The 16304-nt window shown below is 38.0% G+C and overlaps 1 protein-coding gene across 1 annotated transcript in view; it reads right to left on the bottom strand.

The window, feature by feature from the left end:
- Positions 1-784: 784 nt before the first annotated feature.
- The window catches only part of LOC111870836 (sodium- and chloride-dependent glycine transporter 1), a gene marked incomplete at its 5' end in the record, with an annotated part of 51463 nt that continues 35943 nt past the window's right edge, over positions 785-16304 (bottom strand). Inside the window, 8 exon segments of the mRNA XM_023863417.2 lie at positions 785-4439; positions 5200-5370; positions 7929-8138; positions 10157-10523; positions 11668-11771; positions 13300-13434; positions 14391-14523; positions 15816-15969. Of these exon segments, the coding sequence (XP_023719185.1) occupies positions 4266-4439; positions 5200-5370; positions 7929-8138; positions 10157-10523; positions 11668-11771; positions 13300-13434; positions 14391-14523; positions 15816-15969 (1448 nt within the window). The 3' untranslated portion in view covers positions 785-4265.

Below are 16304 nucleotides of genomic sequence, written 5' to 3'. Positions count from 1 at the left end.
TACCTATAAAATCTTTTATAAAATGTGTTCTCATCCATTCTCTTCAGTTGGAGGAACCTGTTCATCTGATAGTAAACTGTTCTGAATGTCAAATAGCTTTCACTACCTGGAAATAATATATGTTAATAATGGAATATAATATGTGTGTATAATTTTTTTTATGATTTCAGATGGCAGTATTCAGGTTTTCAGATTACCACAGTGCTTAAGTGGAATATTTTATAAATTATGCAAGACAAAGAAAAGTTAACAGCTCTGATGGGTGCAAGTTTTGAGATTATCATGTCCAGTCCATTAATATTAAGATTACAATCTTGTGGTATATGTACCTTGTACATATGTAGGTGTTAACTGCTGGTGCCTATGAGGCTGCATGATGCCACATTCCAGAAGATGCCAGTCTTTGAAATGGTTAAACGGTTTACTTTATTATAAAGCATATTGTGGAAACCCTAAGCCTCCATAAACGTTAACCTTTTGCAATTTACTGACAAGTAATATTCGACTCAGTAATGACATGATCACAGATTGAAGCGTACTATCTTCTGTGATGTGATACTGTGTAAACCAGATGAATTTATGTGACATTTCAGAGGAATGTACTACCTTCATCTTCACCAGAGCAGACCTTCTTGCTGGTTGCTTTGTTACCTCACCCTGAAGATGGAGGCAGTATGCTCCTCCAAAATGTTGGGTGCATTATATCCAAGAATACAGTACTGTTCACAGTCATCACTGTGTCAACCTCAATATGATCAGAGTGTTGTTTTAATAAATTACATACTTACATATAGTATTTATGTTAAAAGCTTTCATGAATGACATGAAACATGTTAAAGCTGCATGCCAAACTTGGCAGTGTTTTACATATCACTGTTTCAAGGAATATAGATGTTTGTAATGGAGGAACATTTTTCTGGGAAGGAAGATAGTGTTTTAGTATATTAGTGTCATGTAATTAATGACTATTTACATTAGTTAAGCTCAAGGGTAATTTGAATTGTTTCTCTAAAAAATATGATATTTTGATAGACTTCAAAATAAAATTAATATTATCATTTTGCCTCTAAACATTTCATCATCAAGGTTTTATAAAATAATAAAGAGTATTGGTATCACTGAGCAAACTTGTTGGCAAGCATGTATGATAATCTACACTGATGTTGACTTTGAGAAAGGGGCAGGGTCACTGTCCCAGGTCCCTGATATAAATTATCAGGAAACATGAATATATTATTTGATATTAAAGTTATGTTCACTGGATTTCCCTTATCATCACCAAGGTAATGTGTAATAATGCTTATCAGTCTTACAATTTAACAGTAACAGAGTATTACTAGAAGAACCATTTTTGCCGTTTCTAATGCATTTATCATACATGAATATTTTATGCTTCAGTCTAAGTCTTATAAGTATTGTTATCAGACCACAGAAAATATTTCTTTGATCTTTCTTTCTTTACATAAAATATTTCTTTGATCTTTCTTTCTTTACATATTTACCATGTTTTGAATAACAGTTTCTCTGATTATATCATGAATGTAGTTATTTAAATTTTGCTTTCATAGTGATGCTTTATGAGTCACTTTGGCATATCAAGCCTGAACACATAACATATCATCTTCAGAGGAATTAACCTTTGCATAAAACATCTTTGAGGATATGTCATATTGCAAGTAGGCAACCCTACAGAATGAAAGTCCTTTGTGTCCAATGAGATCTCTGTTATAGTGGTTTGGGTTCCCATTGTAATGATGCAAATAGAATCCAGTAACTTTCTGATGATGACATGACAGTCTCTGTCATTATATGATGATGATATGCCCTCAGAGATGTTTTAGACACAGTAGCAGTGGTTAGCCTAATTGACTAGATTCTTATGTGATTAGGACACTCTTAATTGAGGAATATTATTCTTTCTGCACATGCATATTTAACCAAGACATCTTTCAGTATCATATTTGAAGTATTGCATACCTATCTCTGCCTGCTTCTTTATTTTCTTCAGCTTACAGAACTGTTCAGTATAACACTAAAATGGACTGAGGAGTGGATTATGAAAGTGTTCTGTTTTCTTAATGTAACATTAGATGCTGATTTCCCAGAAATTATCCCATCCATAGTGGATTTTCTTGTATCCAAACGCCTCAAGCCCAATTATATAAATAATGTATTTTTTGTATGAACTAGGCTATGATCTGAATGACTGGAGTTGGATTCTCAGCAGGGGCAAGAAACTTTCCTTTCGCCATTGCATGCAGACCTTCACCAGAGGTAGCTGTATACATTGAGTATTGGGGATGTTTCCATGGGGAGACAGTGGTCAGGGCATGGATAACTTTACCTGAATTTTCCTTCCCAGTATTTAAACTATAATTTTAATTTACTGAGTTTTAATGTACTCATAATTAATAAGAAGATATATGGGTATAAAAATTCAGTTCCTCATTTTAAAGCTGTTAAAATGTGCAATTTTAACATGTTTGCCTATAATTTTAACTTGTTATCTTAATAAACCCACTCATATGAAGAGGTTACAGATTTATCATGACTTTATTCACCAAAATAGCATTTCAAATGAAATTTGAAGATTTTAACCCTATGAAGGATTGTGGGTATGATATGTATCACTGACTTCAATGTACAAAACACCATGTTTTGCTCACACAGTGTACACATTTCATATAATTCTCATAATAAACAACGATCATTTTCCTGAAGAGTATTAACCGGTTAGTTTTGTAACAGAGATAGCATTCCCTGTGAGGTAGGAACTGAATTTTTAAATATAATTTAGTCAACTTCAAGCAGGATTAAACAAAGAAGCAGGCAATTTTATGTACATATTTTATGGAATGTAACTTATAAATGTTAAAACCATCATTAAATATACATATCACAGTCCTAATATGTCACTTTGATTTTATAACAGTTATAGAGCTCTCTGATTGCTACCGCTGTCATACTATGCAAGAATTGTGACATTCTGTATACATACATATTGACCTATACATCAGCCCATTCTAGCTAACTACAATGTTTTGGCCATCATACTTATTTCTGTCACCACATTCATACATGTTGGCGCTAAGCTTTATGTAAATCTGATTGGATGGAGAAAAGCTTCAGCTTCCGTATTTCTGAAGGCCAGCCAATCACATGGAGTGCCCATGACTTGTAGCCTCGACTTATGTTGCTCTCACTGTTAATTCTTCATTACTTAATGTTGCTCCTTTCTTCCTGAGCCCCTTGTAGTATATTGGCTTGTTCTGTCTTGGCAGCTGACCCACTCATGTCTTTCACTTGCCTTTCCTTCGTTGTTGCATTCTCCACCTGATTAATAATTTGTATTTTTTGTTAATACAATTGATTATATATTTTGCTGATATATTTAACTAGTGACATGTATTTTAGCAGTAACAGTGTACCCCTGTGTTACACATGTTAGGATTATAGAATTTAATCCTTCAGAAATTATAAGAAATTACCATAAAATTCTTGATACCGACCATAAATTCGCCATTACAGAAATTTATGATAAACTTTAAAACTGTTTAAATACAAATGCAAAACAACGTGTTCAACTAAAACATTTTTAGAAATTATGTTGAAAGTTTCAAGTCATACATGCATATTTATGATCATTGTAATAGCCTTTTCAAATTTTTATTGCACAGTTGTTGAAGTTGAAGAAGCAGGAGCAGAGAGGGAGGTGATGATGAAAAAGAAGGTTAAGAAGAATAAGATCAAGGGAGAGGTGGAAAAAAATTATCAGCAGCAGTAATAGTAATAGTAGTAGCAACATAACAGTAATAGAATAGTAACAGTAGCAGTTGCAGTAGAAGTAATGGTAAAAAAGTAAGTAAAGCTGTCCCTGTAACAGGCCATGAAGGCCCATAGGGTTGTGAGATGTTGAGTAGAAGTATGAATAATGTAGGAGATTTAGAAGAGGAATGGAAATGATCATAAGGAAGAGAAGAACTGTAAAATGATGAAAGGGGGAGGTCACAGCTTAAGAATGAGAAGGATGGAGGAGGAGGAGGATGATAAAGTAGAAGGAGAAAATAAGTAAATAACTGGGGTCTGATAGGACTAACCTGCTTTGCACTCACATCTGTTGCATTTACCTTCTCACTGCAAGTTTCTTCTTTGGTAGTTTTGGTTCCTCCTGGATTCTTGAGTATACTTGGACCGGGCTTCTGCTGCAGCAGCGTCTGAGGCTCCTGAGGCATATGCAGATTGTAGCCCCGGCCAGAGGCCCATTCTCAGAGTCTGTTGTCTTCCAGTGAGTCAGAGTCAGCATGGCTCTCTTGAATCACAGGGAGCCCGTTCACCAGCACGATTGTGTTGCGGACACTTTCGTATGACGTTAGGGGATTCATATTTCGACGGTTTGCAGGCCCCCAACCAGATTTTGGTTGGCACAGGAATCGAACTCTCTGAAAAAATGCATTTTGGATATATTGCGGAACTGAAAAGATTTTCAACTGGTGTCCTCTTCAGAAAATATCCTACAATTGTACTGACTGTGAGTCAAATGTGACCTCCCTGTATAGCCTGTAGTTATCTTCCCTCCTTCCCTTATAACATTAAATTGAATTTTCAACACCAAAAGAATTTGCAGTTGGTGACCTTTACTTGAAATCCATCTAAAACCATAAAGAATAGGGTATTTCTTGACTAGTTTGGTGACTGGTAGGTTCTCAGGAAGGAATTTGCTCCATAAGTTTGGTGTGGTAACCTACAGTGCAGAACCTAACCTCACATTCCTCAAACAGCCAACATTGTCCTGTGTGAGGTAAGAGGTTCATGCATCGTTGGCTCTGATGTGTATTATCTTCTTGGATGTGAAGTCATGATTTAATTGTTTAATAATATTTTTGAGGAAGGTAAAACCTCCATCTTCAGAGTTCTACCTTGATGGTATGTAGACATTGTTAGTAGCTATGGGTTGGACTGCCAGGTAACAGAGGATACCTATGCTTTGGCCAGCATTGCAGTTTTGGAATTTTCACCTTACTGAAGTTTGATTTTAACAATTTCCTATTGACATTTAAATGGACTTGCTGCTAGTTATGTTATGAATGAAGACTCAGATATTTTGAAATAATTCTTTGTTTTAAATCAGTCTTGTGCAGAATGTTTATAGAATTATATACTAATTTTATCTTAGAGAAACTGAATAATATGTTGACATACCTCACTAAGTGTACCTTCTGGTGCTGTTGAAAGTTTACAGGCACCCATAATAATGATGATACAAACAGGGAAGACACCAATCACCCAACCAACAGCATCAGCCCAAATGGGATACTCATAGTCTCCATATTTTACAGGTGCATATTCAACCCAATTGAAGAAGAGGATGAACTGAAAAATGAAAGTTATTGTTACTGTCAGAATTCAAACTTTCAGATGTGTTATATACATTACTATAATTATACTGGCTTCTGTTGTCCTCTGGTATTGTTCCAGTGTCACAAGGATCATCAGTGTCATATTTGTGTTCATGGTATAAGGTGCCATGCTTGTCCATTGAGTTGTGCTCACAGTTTTTCTGACATGCCCCGCCATTTCTTAATCAGTCGTGTCATTTTCTTTTTCCTTCTCTTACTTACTCATGGAGCTGAGCCCTTCTTGAGGAGCCACAAATTCTGCAGCTACTCAAGAACTTCCCAGCATTTTATGGAACCCAAATGTTCATTACCGTGTTTACAAGATCCATTTTAATATTGTCCACCCACATATGCCTTAGTCTTCCCAGTAATCTCTTTATGTATTCCTTCTCTACCCAGCTTAATGTTCGCTCTGTGTGTTTCCCAGTTAACATGTTTCTGAGAAATGCAGTGATTTTAAGGAATGAACCCACTGCATATAACAAGATTAACTTTTATGAATAACTAACTTCATGGAGCTGAGCCCTTCTGGAGAAGCTGCTAATTGTTCAGCTACTCAAGAACTCAACATTTTATGGAACCCAGAGGTTCATTACAGTGTTGAGCCCCACACCAGTCCCTATCCTGAGCCAGATTGATCCAGTCCATACTACCCCAGCCTATCTCTCTAAGATCCATTGTAACATTGTCCACCCACCTATGTCTTGGTCTTCCTAGTGGTATCTACCCTTCTTGCTTTGCTACCAATATCCTATATGCATTCATCTTCTCCCCTCATTCATGCTACATGCCTTCCCCATCTCATCCTTCTTGTCTTGGTCATTCTAATTATACTTGGTGAAGAGTGCAAATTATGAAGCTCCTCATTATACAGTTGTCTCCAGTATCCCATCACTTCATCTCTCTTCATTCCAAATATACTCCTCTGCGCCCTGTTCTCAAATGCTCTCAGTCTATGTTCCTATGAGACCAAGTTTCGCACCCATACTGAATCCCAGGCAAAATTATACTTTTGTATATTCTAATTTTTATGTTTTTGAACAGCAGACGAGAAGACAAAAGGTTCTGGACTGATTGGTAGCAAGCATTACCTGAATTCAATCTTCTTTTAATTTTCTCATGAATCAAGTTTTGATTTGTTATTGCTATTCCCAAATATCTGAACTGTGCCACATTTTCAAAACATCTGTCAGCTATCTTTATGCCATGATTTTGCCCTGCCTTCTGGTGATGAAACAGCAACAAATACTTAGAAGTTGTATGAATATGAGATAGAAGTGATGGTAAAACCTGAGTTTCTCATATTATTAAGTGTGAAGAATAGTCTTTGGATGTGGCACCATAGAGTTTGTAGAAGTTGCTGTCTCCAGGGCATATATATGTGAAATCAAAGTAATATGTTCCCTTGAAGTGTTGGTACATGTTTACTGAAGTACATGCTTCACAACCCTAAGACTATGATCTTAGTGACTTAAGTAACATCACAATTAGTCTTTGTTGTCTGTTTAATGAATTATTCTTTGCAGTTTTTTAAATATAGGAACTTAGTTCCTCTACTTTGTAACCAGCCAAGTGCCAGGTCAGAGATGGAGTTCCCAACCTCAAAACCAAAGATGTGATAATGTGCTGCCTGGTCACACCTCAGGGAGTGGTGATAGATTATTGTGGAGCAGTGATGGAATGAGGATAATGAAGGAAAATTTGAAGAAATTCAGAGAAGAATGTGCTCCAGTTCTAATTTGTCTGCCATGAATGTGACATGAAGTAACCCAGAATCAAACTAATGTGTGTCATGATAACCCAGCCTGAGTTGTGGCATATTATTTTATAACAATTTAGATATTTTCATGTTATGATCTTCACGGTTTTGACACCAAGTAGTCTGGTAGATACGTACCAATTTTGGAGACAAACATGTTACCTTCAGCTTCAGGGTAGAACTGACCAAAGTTCTACCTTGGAGATGGAGGCATGAGGTTCCTCCGAAACGGTAACCATCTATCAGACTGTATGGTGTCATAAACCAGGAAGCCACACTCAGAATTACTGGGGTTTCAGACTTTGTCCGTCATCTGGTATTCATCTGAGTGTGGAGACATCTACTCTGTTTGGTCCCTTAGAAAGAGCTGACCTCAGTCACTAAGGGACCCCCCTCACCTGAGGATGGAAACAGATCCAGTTTCCAAAACACTGTTTTTTCTAGTTTTCAGAATACTGGACAATGGACAAAGTCTGAAACCTCAGTAATTCTGAGTTTTATACATCATCCTCAGAACCCTTTAGAATCTGCAGAAGGCTTCAGTCTTAATATTCACTGCTATCCTATCTTATAATCCCATAAAGTATAAGTTATTTTGAAATATGAATAAACAAAATGGGCTGAAACACCATGTAGTTCAGACAGAGCCCAACATTTCAGAGGAGCACTGGGCTCTGTCGGAACTACATTCCATTACAACCCAACACACTGTTCATAGTCTCTGTTGTGAGAACCTTAAATTCAACAGAATATCAAAGTTTTCACAGATGTACCAAAAGAGCTGCAGGAGTAATGAGTTTCCACATCCATGTCCAAAAGAACATCCACATCCATGACTTCTGACCAATCATATCTTGGATGTCCCTAAGGAACCGGTTTGCACCGTACACCCATGAAATGAGAATGCATTCTGCAATTGCAATCAGTAGAACTGACCAGTTGGCAGCGTACTTGTCCACCAGCTGAAGCCAGTACATTCCACTCTGAAACAGATGAAGAGAAAAAGGAGAGTTAAAAGAATTGCTGCTCAAATTTCTGTGCATTATATGTATTTGTATTGTATTTATTGTAAGTTCAAGAGATCCCAAAGATGGATATAGAACATTTCATAAAATAATATAGAGCATGGAATACATACATAGTTATTATACAATTAGACAGTACAATGAATACAACAATAATAAAAGTTATTATTTAGATATTTATCCGCAGTATAAAATGTATGAGTATTCAAGAATTGTCTTAATACAACCTTAAACTTTTCAGAATTATTAGATGTATTCTTGATTTCTATGGGCAATTTATTAAATATTTTTATACCCACATAATAAACTCCCTTTTGATAAATAGTTAAATTAGCTTGAGGTAGATACAAATCTTGTCTTTGTATAGTGTCTGTAGTATGAGAATCAATGTTTGATGCAAAAAGAACTTTATTTTGCAATACAAATACTTACTTACTCATGGAGCTGAATCCTTCTGGAGGAGCCGCCAATTTTGCAGCTACTCAAGAATTTCTCAGCATTTTATGGAACCCGAAGGTTCATTACCGTGTTCACAAGAGCCCTCCACTAGTCCCTATCCTGAGCCAGATCTATCCAATCCATACTATCCCATCCTATCTCTCTAAGATACATTCTAATATTAATTGATATTAATCTAATATTAAAGTTTATCAACCGCCGAAGACAGTTCTCAAGGCAGCAGCCTACGAGTTGAATTAAATTGCGGTAGTCACCGAGTTTAGTTGTAAGGAGTGAATCGTGATAGTGTGAAGAGATTTGGGTGTAGGGTTTGTAAAGTGTGGAAACCCGAAACATTGTTATAATTAATTGTAGCCGATACTTGTAGGTTGTTAAATAAACCAATTAACAATCTGAACGGCGTCTTCAGTAACGAAACACGTTACAGTATTCTTTTTATATTTTAAGAAATTAACATTTATTAAGAAATTCAGACAACTTTTATGTGAGCTATTTCAGCCATTATACTTCATTCAGCTGTATAGGGCAATCTTCAGAGGCTTAAGTCCCTTTGTAAGTGAAAGTGTATCTCAATTATAAATTGAGATTATAGTTAATAAAGGAAAGTGAATCTGTCAGCGGGATGCCTGTTGTAACTCATATGGAGGCTACTTTTGCAGCCTCTACCTCTTCTTCTAGAAGAATCCACAAGTGTGTTTCATTTGAAGAAGCCACATACAGATTTCTGAAGGAATACAAATTTTCAAGAACATATCCCTTCCACAGCATGAAAATAATTGTAGTTTCCATGAAACAACAGATTTACTTCTGAAGAAAAGGCCCCCTTGGCATTCCAGCCATCTGTATATAAATATTACGTTAGAATGATAGATTATTGCAATTGTATATTTTTATCTGATGCTGTGCTTGGATGAACTAAGCAGTGGATGCTATCTGTGGGAGGTAAAGTGGGGAAAGTATACTACTTAGAGTTTCCACTGTGGCGGCCCAGGTTCGATCCCGGGGTCTGGTCAAGTGGGATTTGTGGTGGACAAAGTGGCACTGGGGCAGGTTCTCTCCGAGTACTTCGGTTTCCCTTGCCAATCTTCATTCCACCAATTGCTCCACAATCACCCTCACATATCATCTGGGGTTGGTACAATAGGCCAGAAGTGGCCGCAGTACAAGGGACTTAGTCCCACCCCACTAGCAATAAAAAAAGGTACTACTTACTGTATGCCCACAGAGTGACAAGAGTAAGGGACTGTGTCCACTTACATCTTTATTCTGAGAGCCAGTATGAATAACCCAGCACTTCACTAAACGCATAGTAAGAAAGTTAAATCAGATTAAGGCTGATAGATATCAGGAGGTTCACAGTGAAAAAGGTTTTAACTCTAGCAATGAAGGCTATTTGAAGGGCCCTAATGACATCAGTGGCACACAATGGGTGCAATAGTGGTCTGATCACTTGGGGAAACTGGAATTCAACCCTCTTAATTCAATACAGAATATAGAAGAACGTTCACATTACTTACATTTGTGGTGAAGATAAGTCCTCCAAAGTAGCCAAACATGGCTACAATGAGGACAACCCATATCTTGTAGTCCCGGAGACTAGGGAACCGGTCCAGTATAGCAGTGGTCACAGTTTCCATGAGAGCAAACTGGGAGTCAAGCCCAAGAGTGAGTAGCATCACAAAGAAGAGAAGTGACCACAGTGGTGAGATCGGTAATCGAGTTACCACTTCTGGGTATACAATAAAAGCAAGACCTGCCCCTTGATCCACCACTTTCTTCACTTCCACTTGTAGCTCATGGGCCAGGAAACCAATCACAGAGAAAATCACAAGTCCGGCAAAGAATGAGGTCAAAATGTTGGATATCGCAACAATCAGGGAATCTCTGTTGAGGGAAGAAGAACAAGCATAATAATTCATTATTAACAATCTGAAATGTCTCTGAGGGTGTCATACCTTGAACAGGCAACCTTACAAAAAGAAGGCCTATATTGTCAATGCGATCTCTGGGATGTGCTATTTTGGTTTCAATTGTATGTCGAAAGTAGGATTTAATAAGTTTCTGATAACAGTGTAAAGGTCTACATCACTGTCTGATGTTAACACACTGTCATATCTGTTATAAGTCACTTACACTAGGAATTTGTGGTGTATGAAGATTACTGGCTTCTGGGATGTGACACAGTATAGTTTGGTAAATGGGTACCAATGTTTTAGATAAATCTGTTGTTGAGGGCAGAAGCTGGTGATGGCAGATTCTTCTAAAACATTGGCATTTAACGGCCAGGCTCCTTCACAGAAGACAGTAATTAGCAAATACACAGATTTGGCAAATTTAAAGTATGATTTTGTATGAGTAATATACCAAAAGAAGACAACAGCTGTATGATGGAGTGTAGAAGTTGTTAAATAAGCATTTTCTCAGCAGCATAAAGGATGTAGCAAACAACATAGTCCAGCAGTTATCATTCTAGATCTGTATTCATAAGGTCCCAATTTCAAATCTCAGTTTAGATACCGGCTATTATCATTAAGAACTTTCATCATTTCCCTTTGTTTCTCTAGGCAGATGCTGGGATAATACTTCAGAGTAGGCCATGACCATTTCCTGCCACATCCTTTCTATTTAATTGTTCTTTAATCTATGTACAATGTTAAAACTATGTAATCTTATGAGCATCATTAAGTTAATAATAAATATGTAAGAAACAGATAGGCTGTCAAGATTACAGCTTTGGGGAAGTGATACCATGTAGTTAGGTAAGTGGATACCAATGTTTCAGAGGAGCCTGCTGCCTGCATCTTCAGGCATCACATTACAGAACACCTAATCTTGATACTATCATAGAACCTCAAATCTCATACACAAAGAATATGTTTGGATAATTAGAACTTCTGAATTTGCCTTCTTTTGGTTTGGTTGAAATGGTTCCATTTGTGAAGAAAATCATATCTAGTTATAGCAAGCACTATTAATGGCAACAGATAGAGTTTTGGGGCAAATCATTTATGCTTACTGTGGTACTTACTGGTAACAGTTGTTTGTGAACTTATTATAGGAAGCCAAAGTAATTAGCCCTCCCCAAGCTGGGCTTAGAGCAAAGAAGATCTGAACAGCTGCATCTCCCCATACCTGAAATTATAAATGTGATAACAGTCTTAATGAAACTCTGTTCCTTCTGAGACTGATTACCTCACTTTGTACAGTTCAGGCTGAAAGCTGAAATATCCCAAGTCTTAAGATGAATGAGCACTAGACCATGGTAATTTATGTCCTGATAATAACTGTCTTCTGGGATGTCGTGCTGCCTAGTCTAGTAGACTATTACCAGCATTTTCGAGGAGCTTACTGCTTCCATTGTCAGGGCAGTGGGGTCCTCTAAAACGTTTATAACAATCTACAGGTTTCATGGGATCACATTCCAGTCACTGCCATGAGAAATCAAAATCTCACATTTTTATGCTCTTTTGAGCTGGGAAACTTCAATGTGCTATAAGCTGGACACAACGAGGAGTCAGGATTTGACTCCCAGCATAGGCAAGAGAGCCTTCTCTTCTTTCCAGAGGCTAGACCCACTTCGGGGCCTACCCAGCCACCTATCCAATATATGCAGGGGGCTCTTTCCCTGTCAGTAATGTAGCTGGGGTGTGCTCAGGTTGAGGATGAATGAAGCTCTACCTTCATTCCTCCATATGTCTTCATGGCGTGGTGCTTGGTTAATCACAGGAATAATCTTACCTATTTAACCAATTTTCTTGATAAAATAAATGGAGGCTTATGATATCATCTGTGTGTCCCCTTAATGTTGCTAAGCAACAGCATGGTAGATACATTCCAGTTGCAATAAATACAGGCGCAACAATAGAAAAAATGTTGGACACGGCATTTTCTGTGCAGTCCGTGTCATATCAAATACTCAATATATATATGTTACCATAAGCAGACAATAAGCTCTTTCCACAACTTCATGTTACCATGCTGAAACATGTTCTTAATAAAACTTTCCATCTCTAACATAATAAAAGGTAGTGAAATTAAATATCCTCTCCTGTAACAGGTTAAAAGATTTATATTGTGATCTTCTGGGTTATAAGTCAGGTAGATGGTTACAAACGTTTCGGAGGAACATCCTGCCTCCATTTTCAGGAAATCTGTTATTGATTATATATAACAGATTATAGATAATTGAATGTTTCTCCACATGCAATTGTATATGGGAAATGAAATATTTTTGCATAGTGAATATTGTCCATCAGTAAGGGGTAAAGGGACAGAAGACAGCCATGGTAGTATGCATACAATATTCTAACTGTAATATATATTTTCTGTAGAATCATCTAAAATATTTGAAAATTGCAGCTTTCTGGAATGTGATCCCCAGATTGGTAGCAATGGTTTGCAGGAAACTGCAGTCTTGTTCTTAAAGTGTCACAACCTTCAAGACCGTGATCTTCATGCTTACCGACTTGGTACTCTCAAATCATTTCAAAATTATCCGTTTACGAGATTCAGAATAATGTTACAAAGAAGGAAACTCTGGATGTTGCATTTAAACTTCATGAAGATAATGTATGTCCACTATTATACAATTGAGAGATATATTTCCACCACTTTTGCATAACATTTATAATCCTCGCCTGTTACCATGGTAACACGATACCTGGGCGTTGGCAAGCCGTTGCCAGTCTGGAGTGAGGTAGAAGAGGATGCCTGTGGATGCCCCTGGAAGACTCACGCCCCGCACGAACAGTATCACCAAAACAACATAAGGAAACAGAGCTGTGAAGTACACAACCTGAAACACGTGTTTTACACGAAGCTTACTTAGTTCTGAATGAAACGCAAGAATGATTTTGAACTATGCGAACATATGCCTAGTATCTTTTGTGTTTTTGTCTAGAAGTAAACACAAAGCTAAATATATGTGAAGATCTTGTCGCTAGAATTCAGAACAAAATCATAACACAACGATAATTAACAGATCTTTTAAAAATGTGGGAAAGTTAAAAGATATTCCATAATGGCACTAAGTAAAAAAGAAAAGCTATCCCTGTAACAGGCCGTGAAGGCCCATAGGGTTGTGAGACGTTGAGGGTCCCACATTATCTAGACAATCGGCTCAAAGATGGCGGTAAGGTTGTCAGCCTTACGCGCCAGCCGCGCTTTACTCCCCAGGAAAATTATTTAATTAATTCCTGGTACTCATTTCTGTTAGAGGCTGAGTAGACCTCAGGACCATAGTGCGGCTGGAAGGATTAGGTCAACTGAAAAAAGAATCCAATTACCTTATCGGGACTTGAACCCTCGACCTTCCGGCTTGTAGCATAGTGCCTCAACGAACTATCTAAATTAAATTGGTTAAGAAATTAAAGATCAGATTAAATTCTGGCGAATGCTTACTGCTATTAAGTTAAGAATCTTCTGGTTTCCTGTCTACGATCTAGAAACATAAAGATCGAAATATACAAAACTCATCATAGACCAGGTTAGAACTCTCCCTCGTCTACAACCATTACCCCCTTCGCAGCTCACTCTTTTACTTCGAAAAGGGCGGAATTAGGCTTTTTGAAACGTTAGTGTCTTCCAAATCACGTGATGTCACATCAGTGTAATAATGCGCGGAGGCCCATAGGGTTGTGAGACGTCTAGGCTCCTACATTTTCTAGTCACTCTGCTCATAGATGGCGGTGAGGTTCAGAGAATCGCAATATTGATAATAACCTCGCAAGAACCTCAAATTACTACACTTACCTTTCCCGATGATTGTACCCCCTTAGAGAGGCACAGAAACACAATTATCCACGCTAACAGAAGACACAGCGCCATGGACAGTCGGATTTCTCCCGTCTCTTCAATCCCAGCTGACAGACCCAGGACCCTTCTCCTGTGGGATAAAGGGGAATGATGCCCAAGTATTTTTCACATCCACATTTAGAGTGTACTCATGTGATTTCATTAGAAAAGTATTGTAAAATTATAAATAATACAGTGTGTTCCGTTCAAACCTCCAACATTTTAATTAATCATTGCGAACAAATTGTGATAAGTTGTGGATTATAATTTTATTTCCGTTTTGTTTTTCGGTGAAGCTACAGTATCTGACCGCGTATACCTTGACATGTTAGAACAGTTCCTGCATCCCCAGGTAGCCGATCTGCAGCCTAACATAATCTTCCAACAAGATGGAGCCCCCCCCCCACATTGGGGTCTGGATGTTCGGAGGTCCCTCAATGCCACCTTCCAAGATCTCTGCATTGGACGTGGCGGATCAAACGGTGGCCACCACTTTCACCGGACTTCTCTCCACTCGAGTTCTTCCTCTGGGGTTACGTGAAGGTCCGTGTGTTCGTGCCTCCCAGATTTACGAGCCCACATCCGTGAAACGATTGCTACTGTACCAATGGACATGTTGGAAAGAACGTGGCAGGAAATTGAATAAAGATTGGATATTGTTTGTGCTACCAATGGTGCACATGTAGAGGTTTATTAGCGTTTCAAATACCATTTTTTAGAGGTTCTTGTATTTCCTGTAGCTCCATTTTCCTACCATTCATACTTTCTATTCTAAGATCTGATAATAGGTGGGAGGTTTGAATGGAACGCCCTACTCTTAACCCGCAGGAATTACAGGCCTTAACGAAATAACAGAAAATTTAAAATTTGAAGGGTCAGTCTCGAAGGCGAAAATTCTTGTCGTGCTCGTAGACAGATAGTGTGCTATGTTGCCACTTATAAATGTTGCTTCTGGTACATGTTTCGACTTTATAAGGTCATCATTAGGTAGATATTTTTACGCAATTGTTGCACTGCGTTCATTTTACTAGTTAATCGTTAAAAGAACAAACAAAAACAAACTCCGTGGCCTGTAGTCCGCAAGCGAACTATACCGACCGAGCGACCGCCGCTTGTCGGCGAAGTAAGTGCCAACTTTAGCAGATACATGGTGTGACGTGGTCAGCGCAACGAATCCCCACGGCCGTTAATTTCGGTTTTCTAGACCGGAATCATTTTAAAAACTTGCTTAAAATTATTCATTTTTCAATTGACTGATTGATTGATCAAATTTATTCCATTTTCAGTTCATTTGATGATTTATGAATTGAGAAATGAGTAAGTTCTAACTAATTTCAACAGTGGCAGCTGTGGGTTCGTGCTTTGCAAGTGTGGCGTACTCACGAGAAGTATTCCTCGGCTGGAGGTCTCCTCATTTCCTGGTCTGCTTGCTGTGTGATGTTCTTCAGGGCAGCCTCTGTTGCCTGGTAACACTGTCGGCGGTAGTACGTCCCGTTCTTGGCCGCACACTCATCAGCTTCTTCGTACGAATAACAGTCTGAAAATGGTGCATTTATTAGACTTGACTCTGAAGATGGAAGTAGTACACGTTGCTTAGAAATGTCATTGAATTTCTATGGAACAAGACGGCGTCGCATCCCAGAATTCATTACTCTTCATAGCCCATTTGTGTTTACAGTTCCTTATATTATTTCTAAGTCTTTAACTGAAAATCTTTTATTCAATGCACTAACTGAAATTGTGCCGGTCACGGTAGCCGAGCGGTCTAAGGCATGCACTGTCTTCGCTCGCTCGGAAACCGGGATCGTGGGTTCGAATGTTTCCTGTGAGGTACGAACTGAATTCTTATATATTATTCTTATACATTGCCGG

Source organism: Cryptotermes secundus, unplaced genomic scaffold (assembly GCF_002891405.2).
Source record: "Cryptotermes secundus unplaced genomic scaffold, Csec_1.0 scaffold632, whole genome shotgun sequence".
Taxonomy (NCBI): domain Eukaryota; kingdom Metazoa; phylum Arthropoda; class Insecta; order Blattodea; family Kalotermitidae; genus Cryptotermes; species Cryptotermes secundus.
Note: the sequence above shows the minus strand (reverse complement) of the source record. Positions and strands in the feature narration are given on the sequence as shown.